The sequence below is a fragment of the Lates calcarifer genome, linkage group LG10 (assembly GCF_001640805.2).
Source record: "Lates calcarifer isolate ASB-BC8 linkage group LG10, TLL_Latcal_v3, whole genome shotgun sequence".
Taxonomy (NCBI): domain Eukaryota; kingdom Metazoa; phylum Chordata; class Actinopteri; family Centropomidae; genus Lates; species Lates calcarifer.
This window is the reverse complement of record NC_066842.1, coordinates 18,311,432-18,336,888: the sequence shown is the minus strand read 5'-3', so window position 1 is coordinate 18,336,888 and position 25,457 is coordinate 18,311,432. Positions and strand designations below refer to the sequence as shown.

General features: G+C 40.5%; 1 protein-coding gene across 50 annotated transcripts in view; it reads left to right on the top strand.

The window, feature by feature from the left end:
* The window catches only part of LOC108875356 (receptor-type tyrosine-protein phosphatase eta), a 51,151-nt gene that overhangs the window by 24,022 nt on the left and 1,672 nt on the right, over positions 1–25,457 (top strand). For 4 of the 50 annotated variants that reach the window (XM_051073479.1, XM_051073466.1, XM_051073471.1 and 1 more), the window contains 33 exons: positions 2,089–2,349; positions 3,770–4,030; positions 5,451–5,711; positions 8,528–8,788; positions 10,207–10,467; positions 11,888–12,148; positions 13,284–13,544; positions 14,686–14,943; positions 15,155–15,421; positions 15,788–16,048; positions 16,298–16,570; positions 16,802–17,068; positions 17,227–17,490; positions 17,650–17,910; positions 18,022–18,276; positions 18,532–18,783; positions 19,016–19,279; positions 19,365–19,628; positions 20,121–20,384; positions 20,497–20,760; positions 20,873–21,139; positions 21,413–21,559; positions 21,786–21,996; positions 22,388–22,503; positions 22,634–22,721; positions 22,808–22,852; positions 23,103–23,190; positions 23,790–23,880; positions 24,141–24,217; positions 24,464–24,598; positions 24,681–24,797; positions 24,937–25,097; positions 25,213–25,348. In XM_051073479.1, coding sequence (XP_050929436.1) covers positions 2,089–2,349; positions 3,770–4,030; positions 5,451–5,711; positions 8,528–8,788; positions 10,207–10,467; positions 11,888–12,148; positions 13,284–13,544; positions 14,686–14,943; positions 15,155–15,421; positions 15,788–16,048; positions 16,298–16,570; positions 16,802–17,068; positions 17,227–17,490; positions 17,650–17,910; positions 18,022–18,276; positions 18,532–18,783; positions 19,016–19,279; positions 19,365–19,628; positions 20,121–20,384; positions 20,497–20,760; positions 20,873–21,139; positions 21,413–21,559; positions 21,786–21,996; positions 22,388–22,503; positions 22,634–22,721; positions 22,808–22,852; positions 23,103–23,190; positions 23,790–23,880; positions 24,141–24,217; positions 24,464–24,598; positions 24,681–24,797; positions 24,937–25,097; positions 25,213–25,348 — 6,920 coding nt within the window. Of the gene's footprint in view, positions 1–2,088; positions 2,350–3,769; positions 4,031–5,450; positions 5,712–6,846; positions 7,108–8,527; positions 8,789–10,206; positions 10,468–11,887; positions 12,149–13,283; positions 13,545–14,685; positions 14,944–15,154; positions 15,422–15,787; positions 16,049–16,297; positions 16,571–16,801; positions 17,069–17,226; positions 17,491–17,649; positions 17,911–18,021; positions 18,277–18,531; positions 18,784–19,015; positions 19,280–19,364; positions 19,629–20,120; positions 20,385–20,496; positions 20,761–20,872; positions 21,140–21,412; positions 21,560–21,785; positions 21,997–22,387; positions 22,504–22,633; positions 22,722–22,807; positions 22,853–23,102; positions 23,191–23,789; positions 23,881–24,140; positions 24,218–24,463; positions 24,599–24,680; positions 24,798–24,936; positions 25,098–25,212; positions 25,349–25,457 lie in introns of all 50 variants that reach the window. The other 46 variants (XM_051073493.1, XM_051073483.1, XM_051073469.1 and 43 more) reach the window with 40 other exon arrangements.

Sequence of the window (25,457 nt, the reverse complement as noted above, 5' to 3'; positions counted from 1 at the left end):
TGTTCTAGTTTGCATCTCAATCATAGCTGAGGGGGAATCAGTTACTTCACAAAAACAAATGATGAAACTATTTTCTTTATGAAGATCGGGAAACTAAAAATCATATTTGATTTACGAATGTTACTGATGTGTGCTTTTTGTAGTCAACAGGGACATCACAATTAAGAGATACAAATTTTCTTACATGTCCTCTTATGTCCCACTTGGTCCTCTCCTCTCCTCTTTAGGACCAGGTATAAGTAGAAAAGTTTTATCATTTGTAGCCTCTTTGGCTGAGCAGCTGTGCTCTTGTGTCATCAAATACACTCAGTTGTGTGTTTTGTACTTGTCACAGTCAGTCATTCTTTCTTTGTTGGCTCTAAATGTCTTTTTCCTCTCCCCCATCGTGTATTTATCCTGCACTCACAGAGCCTGAAGAAGTCAGAAATCTCAGTGTCACTCACTTCACCACATCCTCTGTGTCTCTGAACTGGACTGAACCAGAAGGAAACAGCTCCTTCTATAGAGTACAGTGGACAGATGGAAAATTCAGTTTGACTGATAATGTGTCAGAAACATCTCTAACCATCAGTAACCTGACTGCTGGTGTCCAGTATGAAGTAACTGTTACTGCAGTGGCAGGTGACCACCATACTGTTGGACAGAGCGTGGCTGTTTCCCAATACACAAGTAAGTAAGCATTAAGCATTTGAATGTGATGATACCATCAGGAAGTCTGCTGAGGACACCTGGTGGAGAGGTCTCTGCAATGATCACAAGCAGGATGAAATTCAGAGGCTAATCCAAGAACAGTCCAGGTGTAGGATAACAAGTCCTCTCAAAGGAGAGGTCCAGGTATCTCAGGGCTCTGTCCTCACATGAGGGTGAGACAGTTGGTGGTTGCACTGACGGCTGTTTTAAGCATCAGCTGCAGTGATGCTGTTGAACTGGACCACAGTGATGATGAGAGAGTTCAGCAGTGAGGCAAAGGTTTGGATTTGTGTTGGTCGTGTTTTGGTTTTGCTCCATAGGTCTGACTGAGATTTCTGGGCAGAGACTGAGAGAATGAAGCAGCTTGATGATGTTGCTGGGGCGACATGTCTCTTGTTTGCACAGTAGATGCACCATTAAATGATTTTTAAAAGTCTTTGCTCATTGAACACATTTTCCTCACAGAGCCTGAAGTGGTCTGTTGCTTAAACATCACTGGAATCACCACATCTTCTCTATTTGTAATGTGGACTGAGCCAAAGGGAGAGCGCTCCTTTTATAGAGTACAGTGGACTAATGGAAGCAGTGAGCAGAGTGTCATTGCCCATGAAACAAAAATGAATGTCACTGGGCTGACTGCTGGAGTGAAGTATAGTTTTACTGTCATATCAGTGGCTGGAGATAACAAAACAGAGAGTGACACGGCAGAGATTTTTCATTACACAAGTAAGATGATGAATATAGTTTTTGTTGATCCTGGTGCTTCAGAAACGCTGTTTTGTGTTTGACTGCTTCATTTAAGAACTAGAATTACCACCTTGTGGTCGTATACCTCCACCAACCAGTCCAGTTCTTTTTTTTAAAGGGTCAAAAGTTTGTTTTGTGAGGTCACAGTAACTTTGACGTTTGACCTTTGGCCACCAAAATGTCTTTGGTTCATCCTTGAGTCCAAGTGAACGTTTGTACCAAATTTCTATTTTCTTGCTGTAGTTGTTCTAGTTTTCATCTCAATCATAGCTGAGGGGGAATCAGCTACTTCACAAAAACAAATGATGAAACTATTTTCTTTATGAGGATCGGGAAACTAAATATCATATTTGATTTACGAATGTTACTGATGTGTGCTTTTGTAGTCAGCAGGGACATCACAATTAAGAGATACAAATTTTCTTACATGTCCTCTTATGTCCCACTTGGTCCTCTCCTCTCCTCTTTAGGACCAGGTATAAGTAGAAAAGTTTTATCATTTGTAGCTTCTTTGGCTGAGCAGCTGTGCTCTTGTGTCATCAAATACACTCAGTTGTGTGTTTTGTACTTGTCACAGTCAGTCGTTCTTTCTTTGTTGGCTCTAAATGTCTTTTTCCTCTCCCCCATCGTGTATTTATCCTGCACTCACAGAGCCTGAAGAAGTCAGAAATCTCAGTGTCACTAACTTCACCACATCCTCTGTGTCTCTGAACTGGACTGAACCAGAAGGAAACAGCTCCTTCTATAGAGTACAGTGGACAGATGGAAAATTCAGTTTGACTGATAATGTGTCAGAAACATCTCTAACCATCAGTAACCTGACTGCTGGTGTCCAGTATGAAGTAACTGTTACTGCAGTGGCAGGTGACCACCATACTGTTGGACAGAGCGTGGCTGTTTCCCAATACACAAGTAAGTAAGCATTAAGCATTTGAATGTGATGATACCATCAGGAAGTCTGCTGAGGACACCTGGTGGAGAGGTCTCTGCAATGATCACAAGCAGGATGAAATTCAGAGGCTAATCCAAGAACAGTCCAGGTGTAGGATAACAAGTCCTCTCAAAGGAGAGGTCCAGGTATCTCAGGGCTCTGTCCTCACATGAGGGTGAGACAGTTGGTGGTTGCACTGACGGCTGTTTTAAGCATCAGCTGCAGTGATGCTGTTGAACTGGACCACAGTGATGATGAGAGAGTTCAGCAGTGAGGCAAAGGTTTGGATTTGTGTTGGTCGTGTTTTGGTTTTGCTCCATAGGTCTGGCTGAGATTTCTGGGCAGAGACTGAGAGAATGAAGCAGCTTGATGATGTTGCTGGGGCGACATGTCTCTTGTTTGCACAGTAGATGCACCATTAAATGATTTTTAAAAGTCTTTGCCCATTGAACACATTTTCCTCACAGAGCCTGAAGTGGTCTGTTGCCTCAACATCACTGGAATCACAACATCTTCTCTATTTGTAATGTGGACTGAGCCAAAGGGAGAGCGCTCCTTTTATAGAGTACAGTGGACTAATGGAAGCAGTGAGCAGAGTGTCATTGCCCATGAAACAAAAATGAATGTCACTGGGCTGACTGCTGGAGTGAAGTACAGTTTTACTGTCATATCAGTGGCTGGAGATAACAAAACAGAGAGTGACACGGCAGAGATTTTTCATTACACAAGTAAGATGATGAATATAGTTTTTGTTGATCCTGGTGCTTCAGAAACGCTGTTTTGTGTTTGACTGCTTCATTTAAGAACTAGAATTACCACCTTGTGGTCGTATACCTCCACCAACCAGTCCAGTTCTTTTTTTTTAAGGGTCAAAAGTTTGTTTTGTGAGGTCACAGTAACTTTGACGTTTGACCTTTGGCCACCAAAATGTCTTTGGTTCATCCTTGAGTCCAAGTGAACGTTTGTAGCAAATTTCTATTTTCTTGCTGTAGTTGTTTTAGTTTTCATCTCAATCATAGCTGAGGGGGAATCAGTTACTTCACAAAAACAAATGATGAAACTATTTTCTTTATGAAGATCGGGAAACTAAAAATCATATTTGATTTACGAATGTTACTGATGTGTGCTTTTTGTAGTCAACAGGGACATCACAATTAAGAGATACAAATTTTCTTACATGTCCTCTTATGTCCCACTTGGTCCTCTCCTCTCCTCTTTAGGACCAGGTATAAGTAGAAAAGTTTTATCATTTGTAGCCTCTTTGGCTGAGCAGCTGTGCTCTTGTGTCATCAAATACACTCAGTTGTGTGTTTTGTACTTGTCACAGTGAGTCGTTCTTTCTTTGTTGGCTCTAAATGTCTTTTTCCTCTCCCCCATCGTGTATTTATCCTGCACTCACAGAGCCTGAAGAAGTCAGAAATCTCAGTGTCACTAACTTCACCACATCCTCTGTGTCTCTGAACTGGACTGAACCAGAAGGAAACAGCTCCTTCTATAGAGTACAGTGGACAGATGGAAAATTCAGTTTGACTGATAATGTGTCAGAAACATCTCTAACCATCAGTAACCTGACTGCTGGTGTCCAGTATGAAGTAACTGTTACTGCAGTGGCAGGTGACCACCATACTGTTGGACAGAGCGTGGCTGTTTCCCAATACACAAGTAAGTAAGCATTAAGCATTTGAATGTGATGATACCATCAGGAAGTCTGCTGAGGACACCTGGTGGAGAGGTCTCTGCAATGATCACAAGCAGGATGAAATTCAGAGGCTAATCCAAGAACAGTCCAGGTGTAGGATAACAAGTCCTCTCAAAGGAGAGGTCCAGGTATCTCAGGGCTCTGTCCTCACATGAGGGTGAGACAGTTGGTGGTTGCACTGACGGCTGTTTTAAGCATCAGCTGCAGTGATGCTGTTGAACTGGACCACAGTGATGATGAGAGAGTTCAGCAGTGAGGCAAAGGTTTGGATTTGTGTTGGTCGTGTTTTGGTTTTGCTCCATAGGTCTGGCTGAGATTTCTGGGCAGAGACTGAGAGAATGAAGCAGCTTGATGATGTTGCTGGGGCGACATGTCTCTTGTTTGCACAGTAGATGCACCATTAAATGATTTTTAAAAGTCTTTGCTCATTGAACACATTTTCCTCACAGAGCCTGAAGTGGTCTGTTGCTTAAACATCACTGGAATCACCACATCTTCTCTATTTGTAATGTGGACTGAGCCAAAGGGAGAGCGCTCCTTTTATAGAGTACAGTGGACTAATGGAAGCAGTGAGCAGAGTGTCATTGCCCATGAAACAAAAATGAATGTCACTGGGCTGACTGCTGGAGTGAAGTATAGTTTTACTGTCATATCAGTGGCTGGAGATAACAAAACAGAGAGTGACACGGCAGAGATTTTTCATTACACAAGTAAGATGATGAATATAGTTTTTGTTGATCCTGGTGCTTCAGAAACGCTGTTTTGTGTTTGACTGCTTCATTTAAGAACTAGAATTACCACCTTGTGGTCGTATACCTCCACCAACCAGTCCAGTTCTTTTTTTTTTAGGGTCAAAAGTTTGTTTTGTGAGGTCACAGTAACTTTGACGTTTGACCTTTGGCCACCAAAATGTCTTTGGTTCATCCTTGAGTCCAAGTGAACGTTTGTACCAAATTTCTATTTTCTTGCTGTAGTTGTTCTAGTTTTCATCTCAATCATAGCTGAGGGGGAATCAGTTACTTCACAAAAACAAATGATGAAACTATTTTCTTTATGAGGATCGGGAAACTAAATATCATATTTGATTTACGAATGTTACCGATGTGTGCTTTTTGTAGTCAACAGGGACATCACAATTAAGAGATACAAATTTTCTTACATGTCCTCTTATGTCCCACTTGGTCCTCTCCTCTCCTCTTTAGGACCAGGTATAAGTAGAAAAGTTTTATCATTTGTAGCTTCTTTGGCTGAGCAGCTGTGCTCTTGTGTCATCAAATACACTCAGTTGTGTGTTTTGTACTTGTCACAGTGAGTCGTTCTTTCTTTGTTGGCTCTAAATGTCTTTTTCCTCTCCCCCATCGTGTATTTATCCTGCACTCACAGAGCCTGAAGAAGTCAGAAATCTCAGTGTCACTAACTTCACCACATCCTCTGTGTCTCTGAACTGGACTGAACCAGAAGGAAACAGCTCCTTCTATAGAGTACAGTGGACAGATGGAAAATTCAGTTTGACTGATAATGTGTCAGAAACATCTCTAACCATCAGTAACCTGACTGCTGGTGTCCAGTATAAAGTAACTGTTACTGCAGTGGCAGGTGACCACCAAACTGTTGGACAGAGCGTGGCTGTTTCCCAATACACAAGTAAGTAAGCATTAAGCATTTGAATGTGATGGTACCATCAGGATAACAAGTCCATTATTTTGGTTGCTAGCTATTCCTGCATACTTTGTGCTACAGAAACAATTAATTTTGCAAAATCTTCTGCCCTCTTAGGACATTTCTGCATGTATTCACCTTTTTCTGCTAATTATGGCCAATTTTATATTTATGTTTCATTATTTAAAAAATTAATGGGATTGTATGGGAGCTCAGCTCAACTTTATTCAAAAACACTCAACTTTGCAAGCTCACTAGTCTGGCATACGTGCAAGCAGAGACTCAATTTATGGCTTAAAATGTTCCCAAGACTGTGATCTTTTAATGTTGTATCTTTTTATATGCTAAAAGTGTATAGTTTAGGAGACTTGGATGTTTTAGTTGGGGTTGATACAGCTTCTTGGTGGATTTATCAGTGTGTCTCATGACCAGCTGGAGTGTGGAGTTCTCCTGTGCTTCTCATTTCTTTAATTGGCCATATCTGCTGTTGTGTTTGGAGTGTGATCACATGCTGTATATTTTCATGCTCAACTACTCAAGCTCTCACAGAAAATAGTAACATCTCAACAAAAAACCTTTATTTTTAAATCTTGGTACCAGAGAGATCTATATATACGCACATTTTTCAAGATCTTTGTAGTGTGGGCTTCAGTGGTGCACCAAGTAGAGCAGGTGCTTCCCAATCAGAAGGTTGGTGGCCTGATCCCAGGCTCCTCCGTTCAATGAAGCAACAAGGAATTTTACTATTTATACTATTTTGCTTTTCCTGCAATTTTGCTATTTTGGTATTCTGCTATTGTTATTACATTTTAAGCATTGCTTCAGAGATTACTCCAGGCTTTCAACTTTTCTTCTGCATTTCAAGTTTTTTCTGACATTTTCCAGCATTGCTTTGGCAATCCATTCAGCTATCAGCATTCACACTGCATTTTCTGCAGGAAATGCATTTTTTTTCTTGCTTTTTGTTGTTTGTAGCTTCTTTGGCTGAGCAGCTGTGCTCTTGCGTCATCAAATACACTCAGTTGTGTGTTTTGTACTTGCCACAGTGAGTCGTTCTTTCTTTGTTGGCTCTAAATGTCTTTTTCCTCTCCCCCATTGTGTATTTATCCTGCACTCACAGAGCCTGAAGAAGTCAGAAATCTCAGTGTCACTAACTTCACCACATCCTCTGTGTCTCTGAACTGGACTGAACCAGAAGGAAACAGCTCCTTCTATAGAGTACAGTGGACAGATGGAAAATTTAGTTTGACTGATAATGTGTCAGAAACATCTATAACCATCAGTAACCTGACTGCTGGTGTCCAGTATGAAGTAACTGTTACTGCAGTGGCAGGTGACCACCATACTGTTGGACAGAGCGTGGATGTTTCCCAATACACAAGTAAGTAAGCATTAAGCATTTGAATGTGATGATACCATCAGGAAGTCTGCTGAGGACACCTGGTGGAGAGGTCTCTGCAATGATCACAAGCAGGATGAAATTCAGAGGCTAATCCAAGAACAGTCCAGGTGTAGGATAACAAGTCCTCTCAAAGGAGAGGTCCAGGTATCTCAGGGCTCTGTCCTCACATGAGGGTGAGACAGTTGGTGGTTGCACTGACGGCTGTTTTAAGCATCAGCTGCAGTGATGCTGTTGAACTGGACCACAGTGATGATGAGAGAGTTCAGCAGTGAGGCAAAGGTTTGGATTTGTGTTGGTCGTGTTTTGGTTTTGCTCCATAGGTCTGGCTGAGATTTCTGGGCAGAGACTGAGAGAATGAAGCAGCTTGATGATGTTGCTGGGGCGACATGTCTCTTGTTTGCACAGTAGATGCACCATTAAATGATTTTTAAAAGTCTTTGCTCATTGAACACATTTTCCTCACAGAGCCTGAAGTGGTCTGTTGCTTAAACATCACTGGAATCACCACATCTTCTCTATTTGTAATGTGGACTGAGCCAAAGGGAGAGCGCTCCTTTTATAGAGTACAGTGGACTAATGGAAGCAGTGAGCAGAGTGTCATTGCCCATGAAACAAAAATGAATGTCACTGGGCTGACTGCTGGAGTGAAGTATAGTTTTACTGTCATATCAGTGGCTGGAGATAACAAAACAGAGAGTGACACGGCAGAGATTTTTCATTACACAAGTAAGATGATGAATATAGTTTTTGTTGATCCTGGTGCTTCAGAAACGCTGTTTTGTGTTTGACTGCTTCATTTAAGAACTAGAATTACCACCTTGTGGTCGTATACCTCCACCAACCAGTCCAGTTCTTTTTTTTAAAGGGTCAAAAGTTTGTTTTGTGAGGTCACAGTAACTTTGACGTTTGACCTTTGGCCACCAAAATGTCTTTGGTTCATCCTTGAGTCCAAGTGAACGTTTGTACCAAATTTCTATTTTCTTGCTGTAGTTGTTCTAGTTTTCATCTCAATCATAGCTGAGGGGGAATCAGCTACTTCACAAAAACAAATGATGAAACTATTTTCTTTATGAGGATCGGGAAACTAAATATCATATTTGATTTACGAATGTTACTGATGTGTGCTTTTTGTAGTCAGCAGGGACATCACAATTAAGAGATACAAATTTTCTTACATGTCCTCTTATGTCCCACTTGGTCCTCTCCTCTCCTCTTTAGGACCAGGTATAAGTAGAAAAGTTTTATCATTTGTAGCTTCTTTGGCTGAGCAGCTGTGCTCTTGTGTCATCAAATACACTCAGTTGTGTGTTTTGTACTTGTCACAGTCAGTCGTTCTTTCTTTGTTGGCTCTAAATGTCTTTTTCCTCTCCCCCATCGTGTATTTATCCTGCACTCACAGAGCCTGAAGAAGTCAGAAATCTCAGTGTCACTAACTTCACCACATCCTCTGTGTCTCTGAACTGGACTGAACCAGAAGGAAACAGCTCCTTCTATAGAGTACAGTGGACAGATGGAAAATTCAGTTTGACTGATAATGTGTCAGAAACATCTATAACCATCAGTAACCTGACTGCTGGTGTCCAGTATGAAGTAACTGTTACTGCAGTGGCAGGTGACCACCATACTGTTGGACAGAGCGTGGCTGTTTCCCAATACACAAGTAAGTAAGCATTAAGCATTTGAATGTGATGATACCATCAGGAAGTCTGCTGAGGACACCTGGTGGAGAGGTCTCTGCAATGATCACAAGCAGGATGAAATTCAGAGGCTAATCCAAGAACAGTCCAGGTGTATGATAACAAGTCCTCTCAAAGGAGAGGTCCAGGTATCTCAGGGTTCTGTCCTCACATGAGGGTGAGACAGTTGGTGGTTGCACTGATGGCTGTTTTAAGCATCAGCTGCAGTGATGCTGTTGAACTGGACCACAGTGATGATGAGAGAGTTCAGCAGTGAGGCAAAGGTTTGGATTTGTGTTGGTCGTGTTTTGGTTTTGCTCCATAGGTCTGGCTGAGATTTCTGGGCAGAGACTGAGAGAATGAAGCAGCTTGATGATGTTGCTGGGGCGACATGTCTCTTGTTTGCACAGTAGATGCACCATTAAATGATTTTTAAAAGTCTTTGCCCATTGAACACATTTTCCTCACAGAGCCTGAAGTGGTCTGTTGCCTCAACATCACTGAAATCACAACATCTTCTTTATTTGTGATGTGGACTGAACCAAAGGGAGAGCGCTCCTTTTATAGAGTACAGTGGACTAATGGAAGCAGTGAGCAGAGTGTCATTGCCCATGAAACAAAAATGAATGTCACTGGGCTGACTGCTGGAGTGAAGTATAGTTTTACTGTCATATCAGTGGTTGGAGATAACAAAACAGAGTGACACGGCAGAGATTTTTCATTACACAAGTAAGATGATGAATATAGTTTTTGTTGATCCTGGTGCTTCAGAAACGCTGTTTTGTGTTTGACTGCTTCATTTAAGAACTAGAGTTACCACCTTGTGGTCGTATACCTCCACCAACCAGTCCAGTTCTTTTTTTTTTAGGGTCAAAAGTTTGTTTTGTGAGGTCACAGTAACTTTGACGTTTGACCTTTGGCCACCAAAATGTCTTTGGTTCATCCTTGAGTCCAAGTGAACGTTTGTAGCAAATTTCTATTTTCTTGCTGTAGTTGTTTTAGTTTTCATCTCAATCATAGCTGAGGGGGAATCAGTTACTTCACAAAAACAAATGATGAAACTATTTTCTTTATGAAGATCGGGAAACGAAAAATCATATTTGATTTACAAATGTTACTGATGTGTGCTTTTTGTAGTCAGCAGGGACATCACAATTAAGAGATACAAATTTTCTTACATGTCCTCTTATGTCCCACTTGGTCCTCTCCTCTCCTCTTTAGGACCAGGTATAAGTAGAAAAGTTTTATCATTTGTAGCTTCTTTGGCTGAGCAGCTGTGCTCTTGTGTCATCAAATACACTCAGTTGTGTGTTTTGTACTTGTCACAGTGAGTCGTTCTTTCTTTGTTGGCTCTAAATGTCTTTTTCCTCTCCCCCATCGTGTATTTATCCTGCACTCACAGAGCCTGAAGAAGTCAGAAATCTCAGTGTCACTAACTTCACCACATCCTCTGTGTCTCTGAACTGGACTAAACCAGAAGGAAACAGCTCCTTCTATAGAGTACAGTGGACAGATGGAAAATTCAGTTTGACTGATAATGTGTCAGAAACATCTATAACCATCAGTAACCTGACTGCTGGTGTCCAGTATGAAGTAACTGTTACTGCAGTGGCAGGTGACCACCATACTGTTGGACAGAGCGTGGCTGTTTCCCAATACACAAGTAAGTAAGCATTAAGCATTTGAATGTGATGATACCATCAGGAAGTCTGCTGAGGACACCTGGTGGAGAGGTCTCTGCAATGATCACAAGCAGGATGAAATTCAGAGGCTAATCCAAGAACAGTCCAGGTGTAGGATAACAAGTCATCTCAAAGGAGAGGTCCAGGTATCTCAGGGTTCTGTCCTCACATGAGGGTGAGACAGTTGGTGGTTGCACTGACGGCTGTTTTAAGCATCAGCTGCAGTGATGCTGTTGAACTGGACCACAGTGATGATGAGAGAGTTCAGCAGTGAGGCAAAGGTTTGGATTTGTGTTGGTCGTGTTTTGGTTTTGCTCCATAGGTCTGGCTGAGATTTCTGGGCAGAGACTGAGAGAATGAAGCAGCTTGATGATGTTGCTGGGGCGACATGTCTCTTGTTTGCACAGTAGATGCACCATTAAATGATTTTTAAAAGTCTTTGCTCATTGAACACATTTTCCTCACAGAGCCTGAAGTGGTCTGTTGCTTAAACATCACTGGAATCACCACATCTTCTCTATTTGTAATGTGGACTGAGCCAAAGGGAGAGCGCTCCTTTTATAGAGTACAGTGGACTAATGGAAGCAGTGAGCAGAGTGTCATTGCCCATGAAACAAAAATGAATGTCACTGGGCTGACTGCTGGAGTGAAGTATAGTTTTACTGTCATATCAGTGGCTGGAGATAACAAAACAGAGAGTGACACGGCAGAGATTTTTCATTACACAAGTAAGATGATGAATATAGTTTTTGTTGATCCTGGTGCTTCAGAAACGCTGTTTTGTGTTTGACTGCTTCATTTAAGAACTAGAATTACCACCTTGTGGTCGTATACCTCCACCAACCAGTCCAGTTCTTTTTTTTAAAGGGTCAAAAGTTTGTTTTGTGAGGTCACAGTAACTTTGACGTTTGACCTTTGGCCACCAAAATGTCTTTGGTTCATCCTTGAGTCCAAGTGAACGTTTGTACCAAATTTCTATTTTCTTGCTGTAGTTGTTCTAGTTTTCATCTCAATCATAGCTGAGGGGGAATCAGTTACTTCACAAAAACAAATGATGAAACTATTTTCTTTATGAGGATCGGGAAACTAAATATCATATTTGATTTACGAATGTTACTGATGTGTGCTTTTTGTAGTCAGCAGGGACATCACAATTAAGAGATACAAATTTTCTTACATGTCCTCTTATGTCCCACTTGGTCCTCTCCTCTCCTCTTTAGGACCAGGTATAAGTAGAAAAGTTTTATCATTTGTAGCTTCTTTGGCTGAGCAGCTGTGCTCTTGTGTCATCAAATACACTCAGTTGTGTGTTTTGTACTTGTCACAGTCAGTCGTTCTTTCTTTGTTGGCTCTAAATGTCTTTTTCCTCTCCCCCATCGTGTATTTATCCTGCACTCACAGAGCCTGAAGAAGTCAGAAATCTCAGTGTCACTAACTTCACCACATCCTCTGTGTCTCTGAACTGGACTGAACCAGAAGGAAACAGCTCCTTCTATAGAGTACAGTGGACAGATGGAAAATTCAGTTTGACTGATAATGTGTCAGAAACATCTATAACCATCAGTAACCTGACTGCTGGTGTCCAGTATAAAGTAACTGTTACTGCAGTGGCAGGTGACCACCAAACTGTTGGACAGAGCGTGGCTGTTTCCCAATACACAAGTAAGTAAGCATTAAGCATTTGAATGTGATGATACCATCAGGATAACAAGTCCATTATTTTGGTTGCTAGCTATTCCTGCATACTTTGTGCTACAGAAACAATTAATTTTGCAAAATCTTCTGCCCTCTTAGGACATTTCTGCATGTATTCACCTTTTTCTGCTAATTATGGCCAATTTTATATTTATGTTTCATTATTTAAAAAATTAATGGGATTGTATGGGAGCTCAGCTCAACTTTATTCAAAAACACTCAACTTTGCAAGCTCACTAGTCTGGCATACGTGCAAGCAGAGACTCAATTTATGGCTTAAAATGTTCCCAAGACTGTGATCTTTTAATGTTGTATCTTTTTATATGCTAAAAGTGTATAGTTTAGGAGACTTGGATGTTTTAGTTGGGGTTGATACAGCTTCTTGGTGGATTTATCAGTGTGTCTCATGACCAGCTGGAGTGTGGAGTTCTCCTGTGCTTCTCATTTCTTTAATTGGCCATATCTGCTGTTGTGTTTGGAGTGTGATCACATGCTGTATATTTTCATGCTCAACTACTCAAGCTCTCACAGAAAATAGTAACATCTCAACAAAAAACCTTTATTTTTAAATCTTGGTACCAGAGAGATCTATATATACGCACATTTTTCAAGATCTTTGTAGTGTGGGCTTCAGTGGTGCACCAAGTAGAGCAGGTGCTTCCCAATCAGAAGGTTGGTGGCCTGATCCCAGGCTCCTCCGTTCAATGAAGCAACAAGGAATTTTACTATTTATACTATTTTGCTTTTCCTGCAATTTTGCTATTTTGGTATTCTGCTATTGTTATTACATTTTAAGCATTGCTTCAGAGATTACTCCAGGCTTTCAACTTTTCTTCTGCATTTCAAGTTTTTTCTGACATTTTCCAGCATTGCTTTGGCAATCCATTCAGCTATCAGCATTCACACTGCATTTTCTGCAGGAAATGCATTTTTTTTCTTGCTTTTTGTTGTTTGTAGCTTCTTTGGCTGAGCAGCTGTGCTCTTGCGTCATCAAATACACTCAGTTGTGTGTTTTGTACTTGCCACAGTGAGTCGTTCTTTCTTTGTTGGCTCTAAATGTCTTTTTCCTCTCCCCCATTGTGTATTTATCCTGCACTCACAGAGCCTGAAGAAGTCAGAAATCTCAGTGTCACTAACTTCACCACATCCTCTGTGTCTCTGAACTGGACTGAACCAGAAGGAAACAGCTCCTTCTATAGAGTACAGTGGACAGATGGAAAATTTAGTTTGACTGATAATGTGTCAGAAACATCTATAACCATCAGTAACCTGACTGCTGGTGTCCAGTATGAAGTAACTGTTACTGCAGTGGCAGGTGACCACCATACTGTTGGACAGAGCGTGGCTGTTTCCCAATACACAAGTAAGTAAGCATTAAGCATTTGAATGTGATGATACCATCAGGAAGTCTGCTGAGGACACCTGGTGGAGAGGTCTCTGCAATGATCACAAGCAGGATGAAATTCAGAGGCTAATCCAAGAACAGTCCAGGTGTAGGATAACAAGTCCTCTCAAAGGAAAGCTCCAGGTATCTCAGGGCTCTGTCCTCACATGAGGGTGAGACAGTTGGTGGTTGCACTGACGGCTGTTTTAAGCATCAGCTGCAGTGATGCTGTTGAACTGGACCACAGTGATGATGAGAGAGTTCAGCAGTGAGGCAAAGGTTTGGATTTGTGTTGGTCGTGTTTTGGTTTTGCTCCATAGGTCTGGCTGAGATTTCTGGGCAGAGACTGAGAGAATGAAGCAGCTTGATGATGTTGCTGGGGCGACATGTCTCTTGTTTGCACAGTAGATGCACCATTAAATGATTTTTAAAAGTCTTTGCTCATTGAACACATTTTCCTCACAGAGCCTGAAGTGGTCTGTTGCTTAAACATCACTGGAATCACAACATCTTCTCTATTTGTGATGTGGACTGAGCCAAAGGGAGAGCGCTCCTTTTATAGAGTACAGTGGACTAATGGAAGCAGTGAGCAGAGTGTCATTGCCCATGAAACAAAAATGAATGTCACTGGGCTGACTGCTGGAGTGAAGTACAGTTTTACTGTCATATCAGTGGCTGGAGATAACAAAACAGAGAGTGACACGGCAGAGATTTTTCATTACACAAGTAAGATGATGAATATGGTTTTTGTTGATCCTGGTGCTTCAGAAACGCTGTTTTGTGTTTGACTGCTTCATTTAAGAACTAGAATTATCACCTTGTGGTCGTATACCTCCACCAACCAGTCCAGTTCTTTTTTTTTTTAGGGGCAAAAGCTTGTTTTGTGAGGTCACAGTGACTTTGACGTTTGACCTTTGGCCACCAAAACAATTATGTGATAAAAATGAATGATGGAACAGTGTTTCACGAGGATCCGAAAACTAAAAACCACATTTAATTCACAAATGTTACTGATGTGTGCTTTTTGTAGTCAACAGGGACATCACAATGAATTCTTACAGATTTTTTTCCCATGGCATCTTATATCCAACTTGGTCTCATGTTCCTTTCTCCCCTTTAGGACCAGGCATAGTTTTAGAACCTGATACATCCCAAAACACCTCCTCCATCTACCTGAACTGGGACCCGCCTCTTGGTCAGGCATTCAAATACAGGTTGGAGTGGCACAATGGTGGAGCACTGATGACTAGACACACAACTGATACCTCTGCTGTGCTGTCAGAGCTGATCCCTGGTACAGAGTACATAATCACAATCACAGCCATTGCTGGAGACAACAAGACAGAGGGAGAACCCTACTCATTCACCTCAGCCACAAGTAAGTCACACTAGTTTGTGTATTCCGTACCTGTTTATTGTTGTGCAGCTTTTTGAAGCTAGTTGGTTTAGATAAGCAATTGTGTCTTTTCATGAACACCTTAAATCTCCCTGTGACAAGTTATCATTATCTTGTTTTGTTTTTGGTGTTTTGTTTGGTGGCTCTAAATCCCTAGTTTTTTCACCATCCTGTATTTATCCTGCCTTCACAGAGCCAGAGGTCATCAGAGATCTCAGTGTCACTAACTTCACAACAACCTCTGTATCACTGAAATGGGCTGCACCAGAGGGACACATCTCTTTCTATATAGTAAACTGGACCAGTGGAGCTGCCATTAACACAGAAAAGACATATATGTCTAATTTCACCATTTCTGATCTGACTCCTGGAGTGAAATATAATTTCACAGTGAGCGCAGTCACTAATACAACTAGGCGCATGCTGGAAGGAGACAGTGCCACTTTGTCTCAGTATACAAGTACGTAGCTCTTGATGTTGACACATTCACCTCACAAGTCACTAGTAGGCCACACTTTGTTTATTCAACATCTACCAATTGAAAATACAGAGTTGATAAAACTTCATGATTAATTTGGGGAAGGTGCATGTTTGTAGCAGCAAAAGTTATTCCAACAAACAGAAAGAAAAATAGAATCTAAGTTAAATTAGCAATACAAATTTAATAAACAGCAACTAAAAACAGCAATATTAACAAATAATTATACACATAGAGCTTGATTACTTGATTAACAGGAACTTGCACTGACAAGTATTTTGCAAAATGATTGATCTGTCTGTCTGTACTGTCTTTACACCTGGAAATCAATCCTTTTTATGTGTGTAGTGCCTGTAAAGCCTGAGAGCATTGCCATTAAAGAACGAGGAACCAGTTACCTGAGGATCAACTGGACTTTGCCTAAAGGGGAAGCTGATTATTATGTGGTGAACATCTCAAGTATAACTCTGATGTATTCGACTAGCATTAAAACAGCAAACACCACAGCCCTCTTTACTGATTTACGTCCTGGGAGAATGTTTGATATCACAGTGACCGCTGTAGCTGGATTCCTCACTAAGGAGTCTGACCATTCTTCATTTGCAACTGGTAAGTTCAACATCCTTTACTGTTGTTATGAGTTATACTTCTGATAATGTTTTGCAAGTCATTGTATGTCAGTAATAGCACTCCTACCAATTAATGTAATAGTTTGTGGAACATTCTATCTATATTACATTATATCTCGCCACTTACATGTCAATAGAATTACCAAACTGGAACCTTTCTGCAAAACTTTTTTGAGACACACTTATAGAAAAATATTAAGCACCTGTACCTGTTATTCCCACCTCTCAGTTCCCACACCTCCTGGTTTTATTAACATCAATGAGAGGACAAACTCTTCACTCCTCCTGGAGTGGCCGACTCCTGACTCCATGAAGGGTGCTCCAAACATCAGCTACCATATCACCTACCAGCGTGAGGGTGGCGAAGTACAAAATAAAGGCCTCACAGTCAATAGTACAGAGCTGTCCATGCTTTCCTCTGGAAGTTCCTACAATATAACTGTAGAAACAGTTGGACCCCAAAATTTAAGGAGTGAGGTTGTCCGAAATTCTGCTTTCACTCGTAAGTACAGCAGGTAGACACCAAATTGACACCAAACAGCAGACACCAAAAGTGATTAAATACATTTTGTACTTGCAATATTTGTATAACAACCCATTGTTTTGTCTGGCTAGCGTGTAAGACCACTACATGTTACATGTAACATATATTATAAATGCATCATACAGTATGTGATGGAAATCTCTCCTCATGTAACTACTAACATTTCTACCTTGTTTGTCATGTCTCTAGTGCCCAACCCTGTGTTGAACGTTGTAGCCAGCCCTAAATCCACCACCTCAGTCGTAGTGAAATGGTCATACCCAGAGGGAGCCCAGTCGTATTACCAGTACTTGATTAAAATCTGCAATGCCGCAGGACCATCTGTTAATAAAACAGTGGTCAATAACAGCATTGATGTATTTGACTTGGAGCCAGGAACCAGATATAATATCAGTGTCAAGACAAGAGCAGCACCAGGAAGTGAATCCACAGAAGAAAAGACATTCACATACACAAGTAAGATCTTAGATTTAAATGCAGACAAACTGCAGAAACCTTAATGAGTTCTGTACTTCAAATTTTTTATATCCTGTTCTCAAAATTATTACGTAAACCACAAAACTCTTTTATTGTGGTTTTTGGTCTTACATAACTCTCTGCTGTATTTGCTGCAGTGCCCAGTGCAGTGACCAACTTAACAGTGAGTGAGGTAAGCACAACAGCAATCCAGTTGACGTGGACCAAACAAAGTGATTATAAGACTTCCTACTCCTACCTGGTTATAGCACTCCAGAACAACACAGAGATTCTGAGTGGTCGAATAGAGACAGAGACTTTTACCTTTTCCGGTCTGACCCCTGGAGAACTGTACACTTTTTATGTGTACACGGTCGTAGAAAGGGTCAACTCCACAAGGGAAAATATATCAAGCTACACAAGTAAGTTATACAAGTGTCTTCAAAGTTTCTGAACCCTGTCTATTTTTTCAACTTAACTTAAATTGTGTTTATTATCTCAGGCAGACATGTAAAACTATAGATTTTCCAAATGTATATGACATTAATTTAAAATCTTTTTTACCTTTTTCCTTTTTCTAGGACCTGAAGTAGTTTCTAACATCACAGCCATAGGAGACACAGCTACCATGTCAGTGAGCTGGCAACCAGCAACTGGGGGGGTGAACTTCTACACTGTCCTACTGTACAGAGACCAGCAGTTGGTGGAAAACAGCACACGTCTAAGCAACACTGCTGTAAACAAAACATTTTGGGACCTGAAACCAGGAGTGTTTTACTGTGTAGAAGTGGTCACCAAGAGTGGACCATTTGAGAACAGTACAAGCATTTGCAATGCAACTTGTGAGTCACATCAACATTGTTACTTATAAACCTGCGTACTGTATGAACACTGTTTTGGCCATTTATTTTATAATGAATTTCTAATGAAACAATATTCCTTCTCCACTTCAGTTCCCAACCCTCCTGGCCCCATTGCTGTGCAGTCTCAGACTGTGGAGTCCATCAACTTTACCTGGCCATTTCCAGAGGACATGGACTATAATCATTACAACTTCAATGTGTCCACCTTTAAGGGCACCTTTCTGATTAAAGACAATTGGTTCCTGCTGGCTGAGCTTCTGTCTGGAAGTCCCTACAACATCTCTATTGTTACTGTGGGCGAGAAGAACTATGAGAGCACAGCGGTGACAGCACAAAACTATACCAGTGAGTGTGATTAACACACACCTGATTACATCGGGATTATTACTGTGAACGTAATAAAAAACATGAGCTATATGGGTGGGTGTTATCATATCAAGGCCATTCAGAAACACCAAGTAACACACTGAGCTCAATATTACCACAGCATATTGACTCCTACTCCTAATAGCACAGATGCTATTTATACTACTATGCCCAAAATCTGACATGTAAAATGCATAATTACTTTGTATAACCTCCGTGTCTGTTTTTTCTTAGGACCACGCTCTGTAACCATGCTGAGACCAGCAGAAATCACCACAAATTCAGTGACCTTGGAGTGGGAACAACCAGAGAAAAAATCTCACTACTCATATGTTGTGCAGGTTAACAATAGCTTGAGCAGTGTTTCTTCAGAATTAAATTACACAGCCACTGGACTTTCATCTGGGAGCAACTACAGCTTCACTGTCACTACACAGACAGCAGATGGCACTCAGGCAGCTCCTGTTACAATCTCCATCTATACATGTATGTATATATCCTATTAAAACACTGTCTCTACACCTGGAAATTTACAATATTAACCCCATACTAAATAAGCAAGACAACTAAAGATAATGAAAATTAACCAAACTCATTCAGTTTCTTATTATTTATTTACCTTTTATCTGCCTCTGTAACCTTTGTACTGAGGGAAGAGTGGTTAATTCAACAGAATAATGTTGCTGTTCAAAATTAACACTCTACTCTCTCTTTGTAGGGCCTTATAGTGTTAGATATTTGGAGGCTCAAACCTTAAACACAACCACTGTACGTCTGAATTGGACAAAACCACTGGAGCACAAGGATGACTATAGATATCGGATTAACACTACAGGCTGTGGCTCCCAAAACACAGAAAATGTCACAGCAACAGTTGTAGACATCTCAGAGCTCACCCCTGGGACCGAGTGCATGTTCTGTGTTTTTGTCGTGGCAATGAATGGCATCGAAGGGAAATCAAACTGCATCTCACAGTACACTGGTAAGATTCTCACCTGTCATTTGCATTTCTTTATTTCACATGATGATTGATCAGCTTTAATTTTTCCTCCTCTGCACATTAACAGAACCTGAGACAGTGCAACCCAATATCTCCAGCCAGGGCTCCAACAGTTCAATCCTGGTGTCATGGACCAAACCTCCTGGGAGAGTGGGATATTATGAGGTTTACCTTTATAACAGCACTTCCTTCATTTTAAAGGACACGCTCAATTCTTCCAGAACTTCCTTTCTGTTTGAGGAACTGTCTGCAGGGATTATTTACAAAGCCAGCGTAAGCACATTTAGTGGACCCTTCAATGCATCATCTCGAGTGGTCACAACTGCAACTTGTGAGTATGATAAATTTGTTAAACTTTAAAGTTTTCAGTGGTGTCACTTTCAGTAATGCAATGCATCAAACAGGTGGTTGTGCAGATTTCCCCAACAACTAATTACATATAATTTACAATATTTATATTGTATATATATATATATATATTAAGTTTTCCAAAGAATACTGTTTTTAGTTTTTCAGGTTTTAGTCATTTCAATATACCATGAAACTCATCACACATTCATTCGGATTTTTTGTAATCAAGTTTACATGTGTTGTCATGTAGTCCTGCAGTTGTGAGCACAGCCATCGCACAAAATCTTTATGGTGCTTTCAAGGACATGATGCACAATGACATGAAAATAGTCACTTCTCTAGCATCACACAGGTCCTTTGAGCATGACAGCTGAATAAAAATGTTTGGGCTTGTTTTGGGTTGATGAATGAAAGGATGAGTTTGCTTGTTGAAGTTAACATGCTTCAATTATACCCCCATCCTCATCCCCAGTCCCTAACCCTCCGGGGGCGATTGAAGTCCACACAAAGACAACCAGTTCCATTGAAATTATGTGGGAAGAAGCTCCTCTGATGGCCAGTGCATCTTTCAGCTACCAATTGACCAACATATCGTCAGGTGGATACATCAGCACCAACAACACCAGACACACTTTTGACTCCCTGGATTCTGGAACTTCCTACAACATCTCCGTGGCAACTGTGGGTGCCATGGGTTTTGAGAGTGAGGCGGTTCACATCTACCTGGTTACTACAAGTAAGTGTTTTAATTCTAAACCCAAGCAATGTGCAAGCACAAACTCTCTCCTCCTTCACCTTTACTATCTGGAGTAACATTTACATCTCTCAAATGTCTTTCAAAAAATTAGGACCATTGAGTGTGAAGTCTCTTATGGCTGATATGACAGGAGAGGACACTATCACAGTCAAATGGGAAAGGCCTGATGATTACAAGGACAGCTACCGTTACAGTTTGACCTGGCAAAGACAAAATAAGATCATCAATAACACCACAACTGAAACTGAGTTTACTATTGATAACCTGATTCCTGGAAGCAACTATAGCTTTAGTGTCATCACAGAGACCTCTGATGGAACACAGAGTGAGCCAGCAACGAATTCGGGCTGCACAAGTATGATCATAACAGCTTGAGTCATTAAGTCATTCATTAATTTGTCAGGTTTTATACATGAATTATCAATGTTATTTTTTTCCCTAAGATTCATTTCTATTTGATGTTGCAGATGCAAGCCCAGTGAAAAACATATCATGTAAAGGTCCAAACGAACCCAATGCAAAAATCATCCTGCACTGGGACAAACCCAGTGGCCAATACTCTGGCTTCGAGGTCACCATAAACGACAGAGATACCAGAAACTTGACAAACACCTCTTGCAACCACACTGTGTCCAACCTTAATCACAATACTGAATACACGCTGACTGTGGAGACACTGAGCTGTGGAAAGCCCAGCACTCCTGTTTATCATTCTTGCTGGACAGGCATTACAGGTAAGACAGTATACTTTGTGGACATTATTATTACATAACTACAGGGTGCAAACGCTAATAATATGTTCAAAGATATTTCAATACAGCTTTTTTCAAATTGTTTGAGATACATACAGCAAACATTTATATGTCTGTTGCTAATAAGAACCCTTTTTATATGCCATATCTCCTGAACAAACAGAATTGTGATCAGCAGGTTAAAGTTGTGAATATTCTTTGCAGTTGTTCAAAATTACTTTTATGGGATCTATTCTCTTTCATAATTTTTCAAAGATCCACCCATTCCATCCAACTATGTGTCACTTTCGGAGGTGAGTGACATGGAATACAACAAGTTTACCGTTGTGATTCAGGAAGAGCTGCTGAACAACACAAATGGACAAGTCACAGATGTTGGGGTGCTGGTGACAGATGACCCTGGTGGGTTCCTTTTTCTTTTCATAATGTCAGGGGGGTTTGTAACTATGTCACATCATCACAATCCGTTCATCCTGTAGTGACCAGTTGCTTTGCATGACCTTTATCCTTCAGATTAATTTGTTTATGCCTAGTCTATAAATTTCTTACTGTTTTCTTTATTTGTTTTATATGATTAGACTCATGACAAGAACTTTCCTTGTCAGAAACCAATTACTGTTTTCTACAGTTGCTGTCCTTACAGGTAACGCTTCTGATTTGAAAAATTACCTGGTGAAAACTTATAATAAGTGGAGGGCAAAGAAGACTCCTGTCTATCTGGCAACAGTCACCAGCTTCCAGTCACGGAGTGGACAGAATGGTCTGAAAATAGTAGTGGGAGATAAATCCACATGGATGGGCTACACTAATGGTGCTCTGGACGCCAATGGACAATACCAGTAAGATAAAAAATGATACTTTGTACGACATAGTAATACATAGTACAATATAGTAATTTCTCAATGACAGAGTAACTATCTACTTGTATTTGAACTGCCAACTATTTCTTCTTATATACTGAAATGACATATGCTTTTTATCAGCTAATGATTTAGTCTGTAACACTTGAACTCGTTGTTACGAAGGTTTTCAGCTGTCAATCAACTACTTGGGTTTTACAAGTAGATATGCTAACAGGTACTTCTTACATTTGACAGACTTGAATGAGACTGTGTTTATACTTTGACAAATTATGACATTATCCAGTAAATATCACAGCATTAGTTATTTAAAATATGAACACACACACACAAGTCAATGTGTAAGAATTTTAAATCTCTTGCCTTGCAGATATGCCATTGTGTTGTTTACCAGTCTGCAATATGAGGATGAAATTGTGGATGTTAACCAGTCACTGCTCTCAGTAACAAATTTCTACCCTGTTGTTGTGCTCCCACAAAATCCAGGTACCATAATTCAGAACCATAGTTTTCTGCTTTTGTTTTCTTCTTTGCTGTGAAACGCTCCAATAATGTGTGGAAATGCTCATTGACCTCGTTTGTTGTCATTCTGTCATAATCTTTGTCAACATTTCAGCTGTCATTGGCATTGCTGTCGGAGTAACACTGGCAATTTTTTGCGTTCTCTTCATCATCCTCATTGGCTTCATTATCTACTGGAAAAGGTTTGTCATTGTCGTCACTGATAGAAATTACTGTTAAGTCAATGTGTAAAGGAATAAACTCTAAACTCACTATTTGCGTACTGTAGGTTATCCAACAAAGAATCATCAGACATCCAGATTCATTCCATGAGGTAAGGTTTTCATTTTTATCATGTTATTATAAGTTTAAAGTAAATGGACAACAATAGCTATAACAGTGAGTCAATATCCCGTTTCTTCTTTCTTTTTCCAGAGCCAAAGTGTAAGTATAAATCCTATAAGCAATAAAGTATGGTCAGATCTATCAAATATTACACATTATGACAGACTGAACTCTACTAAAGTGTTTTTTTTTTTTTTTTTACTCATCCCTCCTCTTATCTCTGGTGTCCATTTGAGCAGAAGTGTGGCCGTGAGGGTGGAGGACTATGAGGCTTACTACAAGAAGCAGAAAGCAGACTCCAACTGTGGCTTTGCTGAAGAGTTTGAGGTGAAATATAAACTTAATATTCAAGGGTTCCTAGTATATAAATTTGTCTATTTATAGAGGACATGTACTGCCAAAAAATATTTAGTTGTCACTGGGACCTGTATCAAAATGTCCAGTATGTTATCCACTGTGTTCAAAATAGATTTGATGAATGTAATATAATGAATTTTGACAATGCGTATCTGTGACAACTGCTCATCATTTCTTAAAGTTCAGTGTTAATATCTAATTACAGGTGCAGTTTAATAACCTTTGTGATCATGAATGCAGTGAAAGTTCAGTCAACATTTTATAGGGAAGCTTAAAAGGATTCAGTTGTGATAGAAATGAAAATGCAACAAGTATACTTGACAATGTAATTTGAAAAGAAAAAAGAGATGTGTGGTAATTAGTGCTCACCAGCTTCCGACATGTCAGACACTTTAACAGTTTAATGTTTAGAAATAAGTCAGGGTTGGTACAAATGAAGCAGTGTTTTAAAGACTTTTTCATTTTCGCTAAACATCAGTTTTACTTTCTGTGGTATTGCACATGCACTAGATTTTGATCGTAAAGCAGACGTCCAGTCAACAATCACGCTTTTTCCCTTTCTTTTAAAGGACCTGAAGGTTGTTGGAACGGGTCAGTCGAAAACAAGTGCTCTGACTTTGGAGAACAAGCCCAAGAACCGCTACAACAATGTGCTTCCCTGTGAGTCACCTTAACAAATCCATCCAAATCCAGTCCTCACTCTTTACTGTATCATCGCCTATCACAGTGTATCCACTATCATTATCCCATTTTTGCCTGGACTAAATCATACATCTTTCAGTGCAGTGACAGTGTAGGGAAATACACCACAATAATTCAATTAATTTCAATTCTTTCACACTGCAGAAAAGTGAGCATCAGTGCAGTCATAACATTTTACAGATCTTCCATTCTATTTACCCCCTTTTCTCACCTCCTAGATGACTCTTCTAGGGTGAAACTCTCTATTATCCATGGAAGTCCATATGATGACTACATCAATGCTAACTACATGCCGGTGCGTACTGACACTCATTGAAGCAGCTCTTTCTCTCTCTCTCTCTCTCTCTCTCTCACTCATTGCTTCAGTATCAGTAAACATCCTACTGAGCAAAATAACAGATCATTCTTTTGCTTAATGCCATGCTATTTAAACTACTCCATCTTCATCCACACCGATGTTTGGAACAGCTGAGAATCTCAGGGAAAACTGAACAAGATGCATGTCTGTGTTCTGTGGCTGGGCTGATGTTTTATTTGGTAGGGTTACAACTCCAGGAAGGAGTTTATTGCAGCTCAGGGTCCTTTGCCCACCACGGTCAGCGAGTTCTGGAGGATGATATGGGAGAAGAATGTGCAGACACTTGTCATGCTGACACGCTGTAATGAACAGGGACGAGTGAGTACAAGCACAAACACCACAGCTAGCAGCAACATGTATGTTGATGCACATAGACTCAACAACTGTCTTCCCTTTCCAGGTAAAATGTGAGCAGTATTGGGGATCTGGCACCATGCACTTTGAAAACATCACTGTGATAACAACCTCTGAAATACCACTTGAAGACTGGACCATCAGGGACTTTGACATTAAAAATGTAAGTGACAAGATGGTACATTTGCCAAGGAAAACACACTTTTACAACGGTATAAAAATCCACACTGTGCATCGGTGATAGTCATCACCTATCAGTAGTTATTTTACATCTATTTCGGGTTTTTGTGCTGCTTGTTCAGGTGAAAACAGCTGAGACCCGGTCGGTGCGTCACTTCCACTTCACAGCCTGGCCAGATCATGGGGTACCAGAAACCACCGAGCTGCTCATCAGCTTCAGACACCTGGTCAGAGAGCACATGAACCAGTACTCCAGACACTCTCCTACTGTGGTCCACTGCAGGTCTGACAGAACACACACAAACACACACACTTCTACTTTTAATCTATTTTACAAATGACAAAATAATCTGAATCTTTCCCTCTCTGGTCTGTGTGTCTACCTTGTCTACGCTCAGTGCTGGTGTTGGGCGCACAGGCACCTTCATAGCCATTGATCGTTTGATCTTCCAGATTGAGAGGGAAAATATTGTGGACGTGTACGGCATCGTCCATGATCTGCGCATGCACCGGCCCCTTATGGTGCAGACAGAGGTAGGACACAAAAAAAATCCACTGTGGTTTTTATCACGTGTCTGACTGTACATGTTGTTTGAAATAATCAGTACACTGAAGCTCAGTAAACATTTGTATTTGTTGTCCT